This window comes from Lampetra fluviatilis, chromosome 26 (assembly GCF_964198595.1).
Source record: "Lampetra fluviatilis chromosome 26, kcLamFluv1.1, whole genome shotgun sequence".
Lineage (NCBI taxonomy): Eukaryota > Metazoa > Chordata > Hyperoartia > Petromyzontiformes > Petromyzontidae > Lampetra > Lampetra fluviatilis.
The window spans coordinates 9,064,101-9,079,049 of record NC_136300.1 but is presented as its reverse complement, the minus strand read 5'-3'; the positions used below and the strand labels follow the sequence as shown (position 1 = coordinate 9,079,049).

General features: G+C 57.1%; 1 protein-coding gene across 3 annotated transcripts in view; it reads right to left on the bottom strand.

Annotated features, from left to right (window-relative positions):
* Positions 1 to 14,949, bottom strand: part of TEP1 (telomerase associated protein 1) — a 61,974-nt gene that overhangs the window by 34,685 nt on the left and 12,340 nt on the right. For 2 of the 3 annotated variants that reach the window (XM_078868689.1, XM_078868687.1), the window contains exons 11-18: positions 13,339 to 13,504; positions 4,657 to 4,840; positions 3,442 to 3,588; positions 3,045 to 3,182; positions 2,495 to 2,628; positions 1,965 to 2,036; positions 1,378 to 1,527; positions 275 to 451 (exon numbers count right to left, since the gene is read on the bottom strand). In XM_078868689.1, the coding sequence (XP_078724815.1) occupies positions 275 to 451; positions 1,378 to 1,527; positions 1,965 to 2,036; positions 2,495 to 2,628; positions 3,045 to 3,182; positions 3,442 to 3,588; positions 4,657 to 4,840; positions 13,339 to 13,504 (1,168 nt within the window). The remainder of the gene's footprint in view (positions 1 to 274; positions 452 to 1,377; positions 1,528 to 1,964; positions 2,037 to 2,494; positions 2,629 to 3,044; positions 3,183 to 3,441; positions 3,589 to 4,656; positions 4,841 to 13,338; positions 13,505 to 14,949) is intronic. The other variant, XM_078868690.1, reaches the window with a different exon arrangement.

The window sequence follows — 14,949 nt, the reverse complement described above, 5'->3', positions numbered from 1 at the left end:
TAATATGCAAATTATTTTGTCAAGGCGCTCTTCCCCCTCCATCCCAGCTTAAATAGACGCTCCAAGCCTGGGGTGTGTCATTCAGACGTTGTCTTCTCGACAGACCTGCTTGCGTTGTGGCAGAAACGTCGTGAGAATAATTTTATTATGTTTAATTTTAATTATTTTATTATTTCCCTTCTACGTGACTTTACCGAAAGAACCAAGAAGATGAATCCCTGCAGTCACGAAAGCTTTAAATCGCGCGGTACTGGCGCCGTTGGTGGCGGCTCACCGGTTGTGCCGCGCCTCCTCCTCCGTGACCCCCCAGCGCAGGTCGACTTCCACGAGGTGCAGCAGCAGCGCGGCGGCCCGCGCCCGCAGCTCGGGCAGCACAACGCGGCACAGCAGGTCACGCTCGCCATGCATGTCGCGGAACGTGGACGAGATGAAGACGCGCACGGTGCGCCACCTGCCCCGCACGCGCATACGCAAAGACGGAGGTCGCCTGTTGTAGCTTTAACAGACAATTGGTGGCCAGCGATGTTAGCGAGCACCTGTGAAGGCCGAGATGGCAAACGAGGGGGTGGGTGGCCAGCACCACGCCCCGCCACCTTTGTCTCACCAGCAGCGATGTTTAAACATCGCACCAGGTACTGCTTTGAGGCAGAGTCGACCCAAGAGATGTCCAGGACCGGTTCAGATAATCGTCACTGGTGTTGGTGATTGTGAGCAGGAATCGAACTCGGGTCGCCGGGTTCGAAGCGCAGCGCGCTAACCGCAGTGCCACCGCTCCCCACCGTACACGCACACACACACGTCGATCAATCTAAATGCGCCACACACGGCACAGTAGATGCACATTGTTTATTTACGTATGTAGAGTTTCATGTTTTTCAAGCGATTATGTACATCGTTTGATGTAAAAAAACGCAAATAAAGCCAACAGAAAATACAAAGGGATGGTGGCAAATCTCCCGTAGCTGGGGAGCCCGAGATCGACACCCCTGGGGGCATCCGAGTCTCGTGAGGTTAGTGGGAACTGAGATCGCTGCGGCCACGTGTGGGCAGATACCCGCGCGACCTTCGCCCGCTCGGGGTTGCCGGGAGCGTTTGACTCGCGCCGCGCCGGCACGCAGATGAAGCTCGCCGTCCCGGAGACCTGGGAGACGCAGGTGTCTCTGCGAGGAAACCGAGCGGAGGTCTGGGAGGAACTCATCCGTGGGAGTTTGCCACGAAGCCACTTTGCACTTCGCAACCCAGTCGGTCGACTTCGTTTGCCTCCGTCAATCACCGGGAACGCGTTCCGTTCCCCCGCGGTGGACTAGACCCCGGCAGGACAGGTGGCAACCGCAATTCCTAGAAACGTCGAGGAAAGGGGAAGACGGCGACACTTGCCTCACTGCGGGAGGCAGCGGCACGGGGGCCTCCGCTGGGACGATGGCGCTCTCCCCGGCACCGGCGTCGGGTGGGGGCGGCACGCCGTAGAGGGCGTCCACACGCTCCACGTGCTGCAGCATGCGCTCCCCGCCGCGCTCCGACAGGAACCTGCACAGCGCGAGCGACACCGCCGCCGCCGCTGTGATACTCGCGACGGCGAGGATTGCGCGACGTGGCGGAGCATGGAGACTCCGGCGAGCACGATGCGCCGTCGCCACCTATGCGGTCTGACGACGACGGTTCGTCGAGAAACTTCCCAAGTTGGGGGGAGGTGGTCCTGAAACATCGGGCTTTTCTGAACAGGGCCCAAAGTTATTTTTAAAAAATAACAATTATCAATTAAATACTATTTTTCCTGTCCGTCATCCCTAGAAAGAAATTAAACATTATCATACAGGCAGGGCGTCGTATGTATGTATGTTTGTTGAACTACTTTCGTGCCGTACATAGCCACCCGTGCTAATCTAGGGTAAACGTAAAGCATAATAATTACAATTAGTTCATTGTAATCTGCGTCGGTCTCGCAGTCGAGGTGTGGAACCCACCTGAGGATCTGCTCGCTGTAGCCCGAGACAAACACGTCGCTCTCGTGGTATCCCTCCGCAGGGTCGCCAACCCTACAGCAGCAAGAAACATCCACGCAGCACGCAACTTAATCATACACAGCTTGTGCTCCCGCAGAACGTGAGGACGAAATAGCGCAAGTATATTTCCTTTCAACTCAGTAAGCAATGAAAATATTGCGATTCATGCAGATACCACCGCATCGTTGCTAGAGAAAATCAGAGAGGCTTGGCGGGCGGGCGGGCGAGGGAGGGAGGGAGAGGGAGGGAGGGTGAGTAGCAGAGCAGGAGAATCAGACCGCATGGCACACAGGACAGCAGCAAACAGCGCCCCCTGAGCCCAACTTTTATTTCCCCGACTTCGCAAACCGCTGAGAATCAGGGTCCGTTCGGGCGGGTGCCGCGTTGGACTGTTCAGCGCGTGACTTCTCACCGCGGTAGGGGGCAAGCCCAGCACGGACGATCACGAGGCTGACCCCCTAACCCTCGACCCCCGGAGGCCTGTGACGCACCCTGTGCTCGTGGCCGCCAGGTTGCAGTGCAGGAAGAGGAGGCCCGGATTGACCGAGTGGCGGTAGCGCACGAGGAAGCGGCGCACGCTCGGTGGGAGCATCACGCGCCAGTCCAGCACCACCAGCGCGGTCACCTGGCAGCCGCACGCATCACCAGGAAACCGCGTCGCACCGCCAGTGCGCTTGTTCACAACGAGACAGCCGCGCAGGGGGCCTGCTACGTTGGGACGTTTGTAGCCGGCACCAACGACGTTGCGTGCGCTTGGGGGACGCTGAAAAGTTGTCACTTTGGAAGGAGAAAATTGTTCGTAAAGACTCGGTTTTATTCCGGAAGGCAAACAGGCTGCAGGATAACAACTGCGGTTTGCAGGCCTCGTGCCACGAGGTGGCATGCACCCCCGCCATGAACCGCGACCTAAGGAGAGGGGGAGAAGGAGTCATGTGACTTGAAGAGTCACCATCGACCGACGGTGTGTTTGGAGTGAACTGTGGGGGGTCTCACGGAGGCCGCCGCGTGGGGACGATGATCCGTCGGCAGCGCCACCAATACCTGCTTCTTCTGCAGGAGCAGGGTGGACAGCAGCTCCTCAGGTAAGCCCGTGTCATCCTCGTCGTCGCTCTCCACCGCAGCTTCGCTGTCGTCGCTGTCATCGCTGTCATCCTCCTCCTCCTTCCGCTTCTGCTCCTCCTGCACAAGCGGTGTTTATGAGAAGTGGCTCTGGAGGATTCTCCATTGCATTCTACCTTCCACGATCCACACACTCCACGCGCCACGCCGATAACCAGCACTCCACATTTTCTGTTCGACTGGTAAAGTACTGGCATTATGCACACATGATCGTCAATATCAGTTAGGGACAAAAGCTGTCCAAGCACTCTCGAGTGACCTTGTCGCAGCAGCGACTTGTCAAACCACAAGCATCGCATCGCAGCCGCGCGCCGGTCACCTCCCGCAGCAGCTGCTCCAGATTCTCGAGCACGGTTCCGTCCGCGAGCTGCACGTGCCGGGCAGAGCCCCGGCCCCACAGCACCAGCTCCGCGTGCTCGCTCGCAAACTTCACCATGAGCCCCAGCAGCAGGGCCACCTCCAGCACCTGCGGTATCGAAGCGCGGGCGCACCGTCACAAAACCACGCGGGGCCACGGCGTCGGACGCAGGCGCGGCACACTTGGTGGTGAGCAATTTGTGCGAGAATCCGTTCGGCTTCACGGGCGAGCGCACCTCAAACGGGGGCTGACTTGCCGAGTCCTCGTAGCGATGTAACGATGTTGCTACTCGCGGTTTATTTTTTTAAGGGGTGCGACACAAACAAATTGAGCACAATCATAACATCGTTCAGGATGTCCACCCCACCCCTCCCTCGTGATTGGTTACACGAAAAAGCTTAAGTGATACATACGATGAAAATATACGACGGGGAAATCTCACGGGCCCAGACGAGATGCTCCGCTTGGCGCTATCACCTGTGGTGGCATCACCTTACAGCTGCCAGTTTATGTCACAAAAGTTGGCCGGGACAAATAACTTTTACGAACCAAATTCATGGTAAAAGGATGTTAGAGGCTGTGCTGGGTGGGGCATATGTGCCCGATAGGGGAAGGCTCGTTGCCAAGACAGGCATTGGCGTGGTCTCCATGAGTCCGGTGACCAAGGGGAAGAGACCGAGGGCCAGACGGTGTGAGACCGTCGAGGCAAGTTTCAAGTTTCATTTATCTGGTATAGCCCTGTGAGCCATTCGGCTCTTGAATCGGGTGCAACCGCAACAAACAAACAAAAACATGAACAAGACAACATCTTAAAGTGAATATGTGACTGAGTGCAAACAGAAAATCCAAGAAAAGACAGCAAAATATTGCAGAAAAAGCACCGTACACTAACACTGTGTGCAAAAATCCCAGTGGGATGCAAGTCAAACAACAACAACAACAACAACCACAAGACAACTTACATTAAGGCCATCAGTCTAACTCTGTACTACAACAAACAAACATGGCCAAACCGACAAACTTTTCAAAAATCACCAAAATAAAGCCATGAAAGCAATGGAACAACAGTGATCTAGGAGGTGGCGCATCTACAGTAGGATGCAGCAGCAGCAGCTGTGGCTTTGCTCATGAAGCCATCTTGATGTTGCTCTCGAAGCAGTGGCGTGCCGCACGTACCGTGCGGGACTTCCCCAAGCCGCGGCCTGTGCTGCAAGGCTTGCTCATGGCCGCCGAGGTGTTGCACAGCACGAGCGTTCGGCCCGGCAGCGGCGCGACGTTGTGCGACGTGGAGATTTTCACGGCGTGGTCCAGCGCTTGCTTGTACCGGCCCAGCAGCTCCGCATCACACCCGGCAGCCAGTCTGTTCACAATGGTTCGCACAACAACACACACAGAATTGCACAATGATACACACAGCAACACGCACCCAACACATAATGATACACACATAACACATAATGATACACACAGAAACACACACCCAACACATAATGATACATACAGCAACACATACAGCAACACACACAGAACACACAATGATACACACAGCAAAACATAATGATACACCCAGCAACACACACCCAACACATAATGATACACACAGCAACACACCCAACACTTAATGATACATATGTAATGTAGGAACTTGGCGGGAGACGACCTTACGGGTAGCAAACTCTTTTATTAACACCAATTTATATTACACGGGTGGCTAACTCCAGCCTTAACCCACGGGGTTCCCCCGGCTTCACCCACACGGGCTCTTACGCCCCGTAGCCTCTCGGAACACACCCAGCCGGGGTGTCCGTCTCGACTCTGGGTCCCACAGTCTCGGTCCACATGGACGTCAGACCACGGGTCCCACAGTCTCGCCTCCGAGCCACACAGGGCTCCGGCCCTCACAAGGACAGCGGGACTAGGGGTCTCAGGGCCTACCTCTGAACTCCGTCTTCGGTCTTCGACTGGTTAACAACTCCCCGAGTGCTCCCGCGCGTCCCCCTTTATAGTCCTTCATGCGGACGTCGCTGAGAGCACCCACCCCAATTGACCAATCACTGCGCACTGCCCACGATCCTCTTTCCCACCTTGTGTCAGCGCGCACAACCACGCACCCCGCGCCGCCCCGTAATCTCTCACTCTCGGCGCGCGCGTCAACACCACGCCTACATCGCGTGCCCAACCACGCACCCCGCGCCGCCCCTTGATCTCTCACTGCGGGCGCGCGTCCGCACCACCACTACATCACCCCCTACCACATAGCTCGCAGCCGACCTGGCTGCTATAAAAAAATCTTATTACCCCCCCCCCCCGTGTGTGCCCCGTAACACAAGCAACAACAACAACACAACACAACAAGAACAATATGTACAACGCGGCGAGCGACAACAATAAATGTGTATGCAAAAAAATGACTCGTGCAGCGTCCCTTCATTTCCGAGCGCCCCTTGAACGGGACATTACACCGGGCAGAAGTGGAACGCGGCGGCGAGCTCGTTTTTTTTTTTTTCATGAAAAGTGTTGTGTCTTAGCACGAGTCCACCTGGCCGGTCCGTCGTACGGCACCAGACGCGGTTGACCGTCCGGTGGTGCCGGCAGTCCAGGAAGGCACGGGGCAGGCATCGGAGATCCGCGCGTGTCGCGGGGTTCCGGTTCCCGACGGTCAACAGCCGTCAGGTCCGAGACACCTGGGAGTGGGTCAGGTGGAGACACGTGAGGATCAGCCTGCGACACATCCCTCCCCGAGTCGACGGCCACATCACACGCTCGGTCGTTACGGCACAAAGGGAGGCCATGCGGTGCCGCAAAGGATTTCAGCCGGGAGGGGTGTACGTACCAACGACGTTTTTCCCATTTAATCTGGATACTCTGGGGTCGTGCAACACGCACGATTTCCACCGGTCCCCTCCATGGTCTCAACAATTAAGGGGACGTAGCCAACGGTGCATGTGGACAGTGCAGCCAGGCCTTATCGCCTGGTTTCCAATCGTGCATATACACCTTTCGTTCATGCAATCTTTCGTTAGCGATCTGGCGAGACCTCGAATTCAACCTCGCAGCCTCTCGCGCTTCAGCCAGTTTGGCGATATTAAATTTGATGTGGTCGGCCAATTTAGATTTCGCACGTGGCTGGGAAATCCCCAGTTGGACATCCATGGCCGGATCGGCCTCCCGCCCATACATGAGAAAAAATGGGGAAAACCCCGTCGCCGCATGAGGGGCCATTCGATAGGCCGCGAGTACCCCAGGTACCTGTAAGTCCCAATCAACCTGATCGTTGCAGACCTGTTGGCACAGCATAGAAGTAATCGTCCTGTTCAGACGTTCAACCATTCCATCAGTCTGCGGGTGGTACGGGGAGGTACGCACTGTCTTTGTACCCAACAGGTCGCACACCTCGCGCAACAAAACGCTCGAAAAATTCTTCCCTTGGTCTGTCAGCAAGCGTTCGGGGGCGCCTTTGTCCAAAACATAGCCCTGGACAAAGGCGTCCGCCACTGCCGCAGCCGACTGGTTGGCGAGTGGCCATGCCATGGGCCATCGGGTGAAGTATTCTACGCCAACCAGCAGGTACTTATTACCCCTAGGTGTAGCGGGAAAGGGCCCCAAGATGTCGAGCGCAACCAGTTCGTTCGTGCGCGAAACCTGAATGGATTGTAGCGGTGGATTAGCCGCTATTGGTGGCGGTTTCCTTTGGGCGCACCCCACACATCCCTTAAGGATGTTTGCCACGTCGTTGCCCATACCCGGCCAATAATAGTCCCGTTGGATTAGGGCGAGCGTTTTGTGAAATCCCAAATGCATGAGTCGTTCGTGAGCAGCCAGAACGACCCAACCCCGCATAGCAAATGGCACAACGAGCGCATGACGCCGAGACATGTTGTCCCACTTCATCAGGAGGCCCTGTCTGACCACCCAAGAACCGACCCGCGTCTCCCCCCCCCCGGGAGCGTCAGCCTTCCGACGCAGCGTGAGTAGGGAGCTGTCGGCCATTTGGAGACGGCCCCACTCGATAAGAGGCAACGCTAGTAACGAGTCCCTCCCCGTGGGAGCGGCGGGCGCGTCGACCCCCGGAGCGTCAGTGGCGGCGAGCAAAACTTCCGCGGGGACGGCGACAGGGGGTTTACACCGCGCCGATCCCAGAAGACATGCGCATTCCGAGCGGGGCGGCAATCGCGACAAGGCATCCGCATTCGAGTGCCGCAATCCCTTACGGTAAATCGTCGTGAATTGGTAGTCTTGGAGGACCTCCAGCCATCGGGACAATTGGCCGGAGGGTTGCGCCACTCGCATAGCGTATTGGAGAGCCGTGTGGTCCGTACGAACAGTAAAATGACGGCCGTAGAGATACGGCCTGAATTGCTGTATAAAAAAAACGATCGCTAGCAATTCACGACGTGTTACACAGTAGCGTTGTTCCGCAGGTGACAAAACTCTGCTACCGTAGGCGACCACCCGTTCGACCCCCCCGACCACCTGTGAGAGCACTCCCCCGATACCCGTGTTACTGGCATCCGTGTCAAGCAGGAACGGTTGCGTGAAATCGGGGTAACACAAGGGGGGAGCCCGCACCAAGGCGTCTCGAAGGGAGCAGAACGCAGCCTCCTCTTCCGGCCCCCAGTGAAACCTTACTCCTTTAGCCGTCAAAGCGTGTAGGGGCCTGGCTATGGTGGCAAAATGTTCGACAAAACGGCGGTAGTAGGAGGCGAATCCTATGAAGCTGCGGACTTCAGTGACTGAGGTTGGCGTTGGCCATGAGCTGACGCAGTGCGTCTTAGCAGGGTCTGTAGAGATCCCTGAACGGCCAACGATATGCCCCAAGTACCTGACCGATTCCCGAAGCAGGTAACATTTCGCCGGTTTAAATTTTAATTTAGCGGAACGCATCCTGAGGAACACCACTCTCAGTCGCTGGAGGTGCTCCTCAAAAGTCCGGCTGAAAACGATGATATCATCGAGGTAAATCAAACAGGTGTCCCATTGGAGTCCTGACAAAACCAATTCCATGAGCCTCTGGAACGTGGCGGGAGCGGAATGTAAGCCCATGGGCAATCGATTGAATTCAAATAGGCCTCCTGGTGTCCGGAAAGCGGTCTTTGGTTTCGATTCGTCATCGAGGGGCAATTGCCAAAATCCCGAAAGCAGGTCAAGCGTCGAAAAAAACTGTGCTCCCACCAAGGCATCCAGCGACTCATCCATCCTGGGGAGTGGATACGCGTCGGCCATTGAGATTTTGTTTAGGCGGCGGAAATCCACACAGAACCGCAAGGACCCGTCCTGTTTTTTAACAAGGACGATGGGAGCACCCCACGGACTGGAAGAGGGCGAAATGATGTCGGCCGCCAACATGTCATTAACAGCCGACTGCACATGCTCCTTCTCGGCTGGGCTGAGCCGGAAGGGATTCTGCCGAATAGGGGCCGCGTCACCCGTCGCTATGTGGTGGCGCAACAGGTCTGTGCAGCCAATATCGTACTTGTGTCTGCTAAACACGTCAGCGAATTTGAGTAGCAAGCCCCTCAACGCTCCCAACTGCACACTAGACAAGTTACTAGACCCAGCACACAACGAGTCCAACCACTCTGTCCCCTCCTCAAATGGAGGATGCGTATCGAGGCCCGAATCCGCGTGTGCAACGAGCTGTTCATCGACGGGTAGCGGCGCCGCGTGAGCCAGCATCGTGCCCTGTGTAATTACGGCTGGCCGCGACCCCGTATTCAGAACCATAACGAACGGCTCACTGTCCGCCCGCACCATGGTCTGAGCTACCGCTAAGTCGAGACCCCCAACAGCTCTGTTTGACGGCCCCAACAGAACACCTTGTTCCGCCGCATCCACCCCGAGGGGTTTTCTCAATCGAAGGGGTACCAACATTTGCGATCCCGGGGGTACCCGTACAGTCTGAGTTGCCAGCGCCTGAACCATCGCACAAACCGTGCGTATTTTTGTAGGACTCGTCAAAAATGCAACCCGCCGTCCCGATAGAAGCTCAATGCAGGCCTGATCGATGAGAATTTTAATGGGCATTTTAGCCAGATAGTCCGTACCCAGTAAACAAGGAACTGCCAGAGATGATGATACAAAAATAGGACCCGCCAATTTGATACAAATAGTCGCCCAAATCTGTCCGATGATTCCCAAGGATCCCCCGTTCGCCGCGTAAAATGGTACGTCCACCGGCAAAAGGGGTCGACATTGGACGGGAAGGATGTTATAAATAAGGTCCGAAATGATAGTGGCTGACGCATCCGTGTCCACCAGCACCCGGACCTCAACCCCATCAATAAAACCCGTTACCACGGACGACCCGGCCAACGCAGCCACTATCCTGTGGGCCAATTCGGACCATTCGACTGCTTTCGGGCCGTGTACGAACTCCCCTCGCCGAACCGAATCCCCGGTACCCATACGGGGTCCCCCCACCGCGAAGCGGCGACCCGAGTGTGCCGTGTATGTGGACCGAGCGTGTGGGGTGCCGCGACTTGCCGGGGTTAGCTGGGACGACTTGGGGCCTTGGTCGTTGTCCGGACGTGGTCCCGTGGCGCGCTGACGCGGAGCCCGGCACCCGGACGCGACGTGACCCCGAAGGCCGCAGTTGTAACACATGACGAGGGACGTCGTGGGTTTTGGTTGCTCCAGCTTGCGGGACGAACGTGTGGGCGAACGACCTCCCGCTCTCCACTCCCCCGGTCTCGACACGGTGAAGGCCTCCTCCCGAGCCGTAGCAGTCTGAGGCTCGGCGACCGTGGCGGCAGGTGCCGCGATCCCCGCCGATGCACAGACGACCGTCCGCTTGCGCTTGAGGACCTCGTGTGCGTGAATACTTGTAGCAATCCCCAAGGAGCAGATGTCCATTTCGTCCGCCGTATTGATGGGGACTCCCAGGTCGTGAGCCAACGCCAGCAGCTGCTCTGTCACCATGGCGTCCTTCCCCTCCTTGTCCATGCGGAAAAAAGCAGCGTCCGCCAGGGCGAGCAGCACCGTGCGATAGGCGAGCGTAGATTCTCCAACCATCTTGCGCCGTTCGTAGAACTGGTGGCGACAGGTCGAGGGCGGTGCGAACACCTTAGCCATTAGATGTAGCGCGGCCTAGAGCGTTGAGCGGGATGACCTTAGGGCGGATGTGAAGGCCGCAAGCGCGTCGTCATCGAGTGTCGCTGGCAGCGCGCGTAGGGCAGTGGTGTCGGACCACCCCGACATTTCTTGATGTGCAAGGAACCTTCGTTGGAAGGCCCCCCAGTCGCCCCCGTCTGCCTTGAACGCCGTCAGCGCGGGCAGTCGTTGCTGGAAGACCTGGTCGTCGTCCTCCGAGGAATGCTTTTCCCGTGCGCCGCTGTGGTTGACGAAAATGTCGGCTCCGTCGGCAGGCGCATGGTGGAGAGCTCTGGCGCGCGCCGATGACGCGGGCTGTACAGAGTGGAGGTCTCCGACCACGTGGTGTCCACGCTTCCCGCCAACCGATGGTGGACCCTCAAAAATGGCGCCAATTTCAAAACTTTCGGCGCAAAGCGCATTCTGGCGGAATCCCTCCGGCCGCACTCCCTCCTCCAACCTCGTAGTCGTCCTCCCGCCTGCTGAAACGGTGATTTCCGCCAAAATTGAAGCGGCGGCGAGCAGCAACTCCGCCAGGCGGGAGTGTGCATCCTGTAGGCTGGTGTCGGAGGCGAGCGGAGCGTCGGCCATCGCCGCGAAGTGCTGCATCGGCGGCAACTCCTCGTCCTCTCCTTCCGAGGTTTGTGGCTCCGGTACGCCGTCGTCTTCCCGATCTCGCTCGTGGGTACGGGTAGTCTTCCTAGTATCCATCCTTTTGAAGACAGGTTTACTTCTGACGCCAGTTGTAATGTAGGAACTTGGCGGGAGACGACCTTACGGGTAGCACACTCTTTTATTAACACCAGCTTATATTACACGGGTGGCTAACTCCAGCCTTAACCCACGGGGTTCCCCCGGCATCACCCACACGGGCTCTTACGCCCCATAGCCTCTCGGAACACACCCAGCCAGGGTGTCCGTCTCGACTCTGGGTCCCACAGTCTCGGTCCACATGGACGTCAGACCACGGGTCCCACAGTCTCGCCTCCGAGCCACACAGGGCCCCGGCCCTCACAAGGACAGCGGGACTAGGGGTCTCAGGGCCTACCTCTGAACTCCGTCTTCAGTCTTCGACTGGTTAACAACTCCCCGAGTGCTCCCGCGCGTCCCCCTTTATAGTCCTTCATGCGGACGTCGCTGAGAGCACCCACCCCAGTTGACCAATCACTGCGCGCTGCCCACGATCCTCTTTCCCACCTTGTGTCAGCGCGCACAACCACGCACCCCGCGCCGCCCCGTAATCTCTCACTCTCGGCGCGCGCGTCAACACCACGCCTACATCGCGTGCCCAACCACGCACCCCGCGCCGCCCCGTGATCTCTCACTGCGGGCGCGTGTCCGCACCACCACTACACATACAGCAACACATACAGCAACACACACAGAACACACAACGATACACACAGAACTCCCGGCAGCCAGTGTGTGCACAACAACACACACCTAACAATCTTCCCAGCAGCTAAGTATCACACCGAGCACCGTGTAATAGCTGTGACCTCACAATAAACGAAGCTTTCTTCTCTAGGCACACCGGTTTATGCTTTCAGCTACCGCGGAGTTGAAAGGGGCAAGAATCCGGGATCCGGGGTTCCTTATTGCAACGGGAGATGCTCGCGCGAAGCCAGCAAGCCACGGTTGTTGATGACGAGGGAGTTTGTAGATGGAGGGGGCGACAACGAATGTGGGACGACGGCGATGTTGAATCGTTACGAGACGTGCCAGCATCAGGGAAATGGCTACTCATGAAAGGCGAAATACAGTCAAGAGCTGAAGAATTAATCCCTGCCGAGACGGAATCAATGGACTAAGCGCGAGTAACCGTCCACGCGTTTTTTGCACGGATTTGTTTATCTGTGCGCTGCAAAAGATGCCTGAAGAAGAGCGGTGGTGCAGTGGTCAGCACTCTGCGCTACGAACCTGGCCACCCGAGTTTGATTGCCGCTCACAGCCAACACGATCATCTAAACCGGTCCTGGGCCTTCCCTAGGTCGACGACTCAGCCTCAAATGAGTACCTGGTACAGTATGCTAACATGGCCACTCGGGAGACAAAAGTGGCTGGATGCGGTGCTGGCCATCCATCCTCTCGTGTGTCGTGCCGGCCTTCGTAGGCGCTCGCTAACACCACTTGCCCCGACAGTCTGTTAAGGCTACACGGTAGCTCTTTGTCTTTGTTAAAGACGGAGCGACCTGTCTTCAGTTTCCCAGGTCGCCCTTGCAAAAGAGGCACCGTCGCGTGACGAATCTCAACACGCTCGTGCGACTTTTGTTTCCTAACTCTCGGCTCTGGCCACGACGACGAGTCGCCACGCACGTGTGCGCGCTCACAGCGGGGCACGAGCCACACGTACGCACAACGTCGGCGGGCACGTGACTGTGCGTACGTCCAATGCTGGCTGCGAGACAACAGAGGCCTACTCTTAGGTTCTTTCGGTAAAGTCACGTAGGTAAATAAATAAATAATAGATTATAATAGACAAAATTATAGAAATAAAATAATAAATCACGACGTTTCGGAGGCAACACAAGCTTCCGTGTTGCCTCCGAAACGTCGTGATTTATTATTTTATTTCTATAATTTTTTCTTATTTATTTCTTTCATTTATTAAATTTTTTACCTACGTGACTTTACCAAAAAAACCTAAGAGTATAAATCCTTGCAGTCACGAAACCTTCAAATCTAGAACAGAGGCGGTGTTTGTGTTCCCGCAGCTGCGCGCACGAGACATCGGCGCTTTCCTCCGTCGGGTGCAAGCGCCGTGCCTACCTTTTTTTGAGGAGGCGTTTCCGTGCCCTCTTACAAACGGCGTACAGATCCGCGTCGAACTTTCCTCTCGTGGACGAGGCCGAGGCTGGCTTCCTTCGAGACTTGCCCCGTAACTTCTTCAGAATGGCGTTCTTCATCATCACGCGCAAGCTTGGCACGTCCTCCTCTGGCGAAACGAAAGCCACGGTGTGCACGCAGTCATGGTCTGACGCGTTCAACCCGAACCTCACAGCATTCACTCAAGGCTGTTACCGTGAGCCTCAAACTAAACTGACCATGAGCTCAGAAAAGGCTTTCATTGTCTCACGATTCATTCAGCAAAGGAACGTGGCTATTGCAATCATTACAATGGCGATTATTAGCAACACATGTGTTTACATCAGACATACTTGCAGCATTGTAAAACTATTTCTTCTCAAGTTTACAATTGCAGTGCCAAGACCGCCCCCACGTGATGGTGATGTTTCCTGCAGTAATATTTTTATGGTGAAACAACACTAGATTAATTATAATTCTCTTCAGAATCTGACGCTCCATCTCTGCGTTTGGTGGGGTGTTATCGCTGTGACTCTCAGCTGGCTGCTGCCCTCCGGAGCTCCCCCTGGGTCTGGAAGCCACATCGCAAACAACAACCACAGCAGCAGCACCAGCAGCACCAGCACCAGTAGCAGCACCACCAGCAGCACCAGCAGCACCACCAGCAGCACCACCAGCACCACCAGCACCACCACCAGCAGCAGCACCCCCACCAGCAGCACCAGCAGCACCACCAGCAGCACCAGCAGCACCACCACCAGCACCACCACCAGCAGCACCACCACCACCAGCAGCACCAGCAGCACCACCAGCAGCACCACCAGCAGCAGCACCAGCAGCACCCCCACCACCAGCAGCACCAGCAGCACCACCACCAGCAGCACCACCACCAGCAGCACCACCAGCACCACCACCAGCAGCAGCACCAGCAGCACCACCACCAGCAGCACCACCAGCACCACCACCAGCAGCAGCACCAGCAGCACCACCACCAGCAGCACCACCAGCACCACCACCCGCAGCAGCACCAGCAGCACCACCACCAGCAGCACCACCAGCAGCACCACCAGCAGCAGCACCACCAGCAGCACCACCAGCACCCCCACCACCAGCAGCACCAGCAGCACCACCACCAGCAGCACCACCAGCACCACCACCAGCAGCAGCACCACCAGCACCACCACCAGCAGCAGCACCACCAGCACCACCACCAGCAGCAGCACCAGCAGCACCACCAGCAGCAGCACCACCAGCAGTAGCACCACCAGCACCACCAGCAGCAGCACCACCAGCAGCAGCAGCACCACCAGCAGCACCACCAGCAGCAGCACCACCAGCAGCACCACCAGCAGCAGCACCACCAGCAGCACCACCAGCAGCAGCACCACCAGCAGCACCACCAGCAGCACCACCAGCAGCAGCACCACCAGCAGCACCACCAGCAGCACCACCAGCAGCAGCACCACCAGCAGCACCACCACCAGCAGCACCACCAGCAGCACCACCAGCAGCACCACCACCAGCAGCAGCACCAGCAGCAGCACCACCAGCAGCACCACCAGCAGCACCACCAGC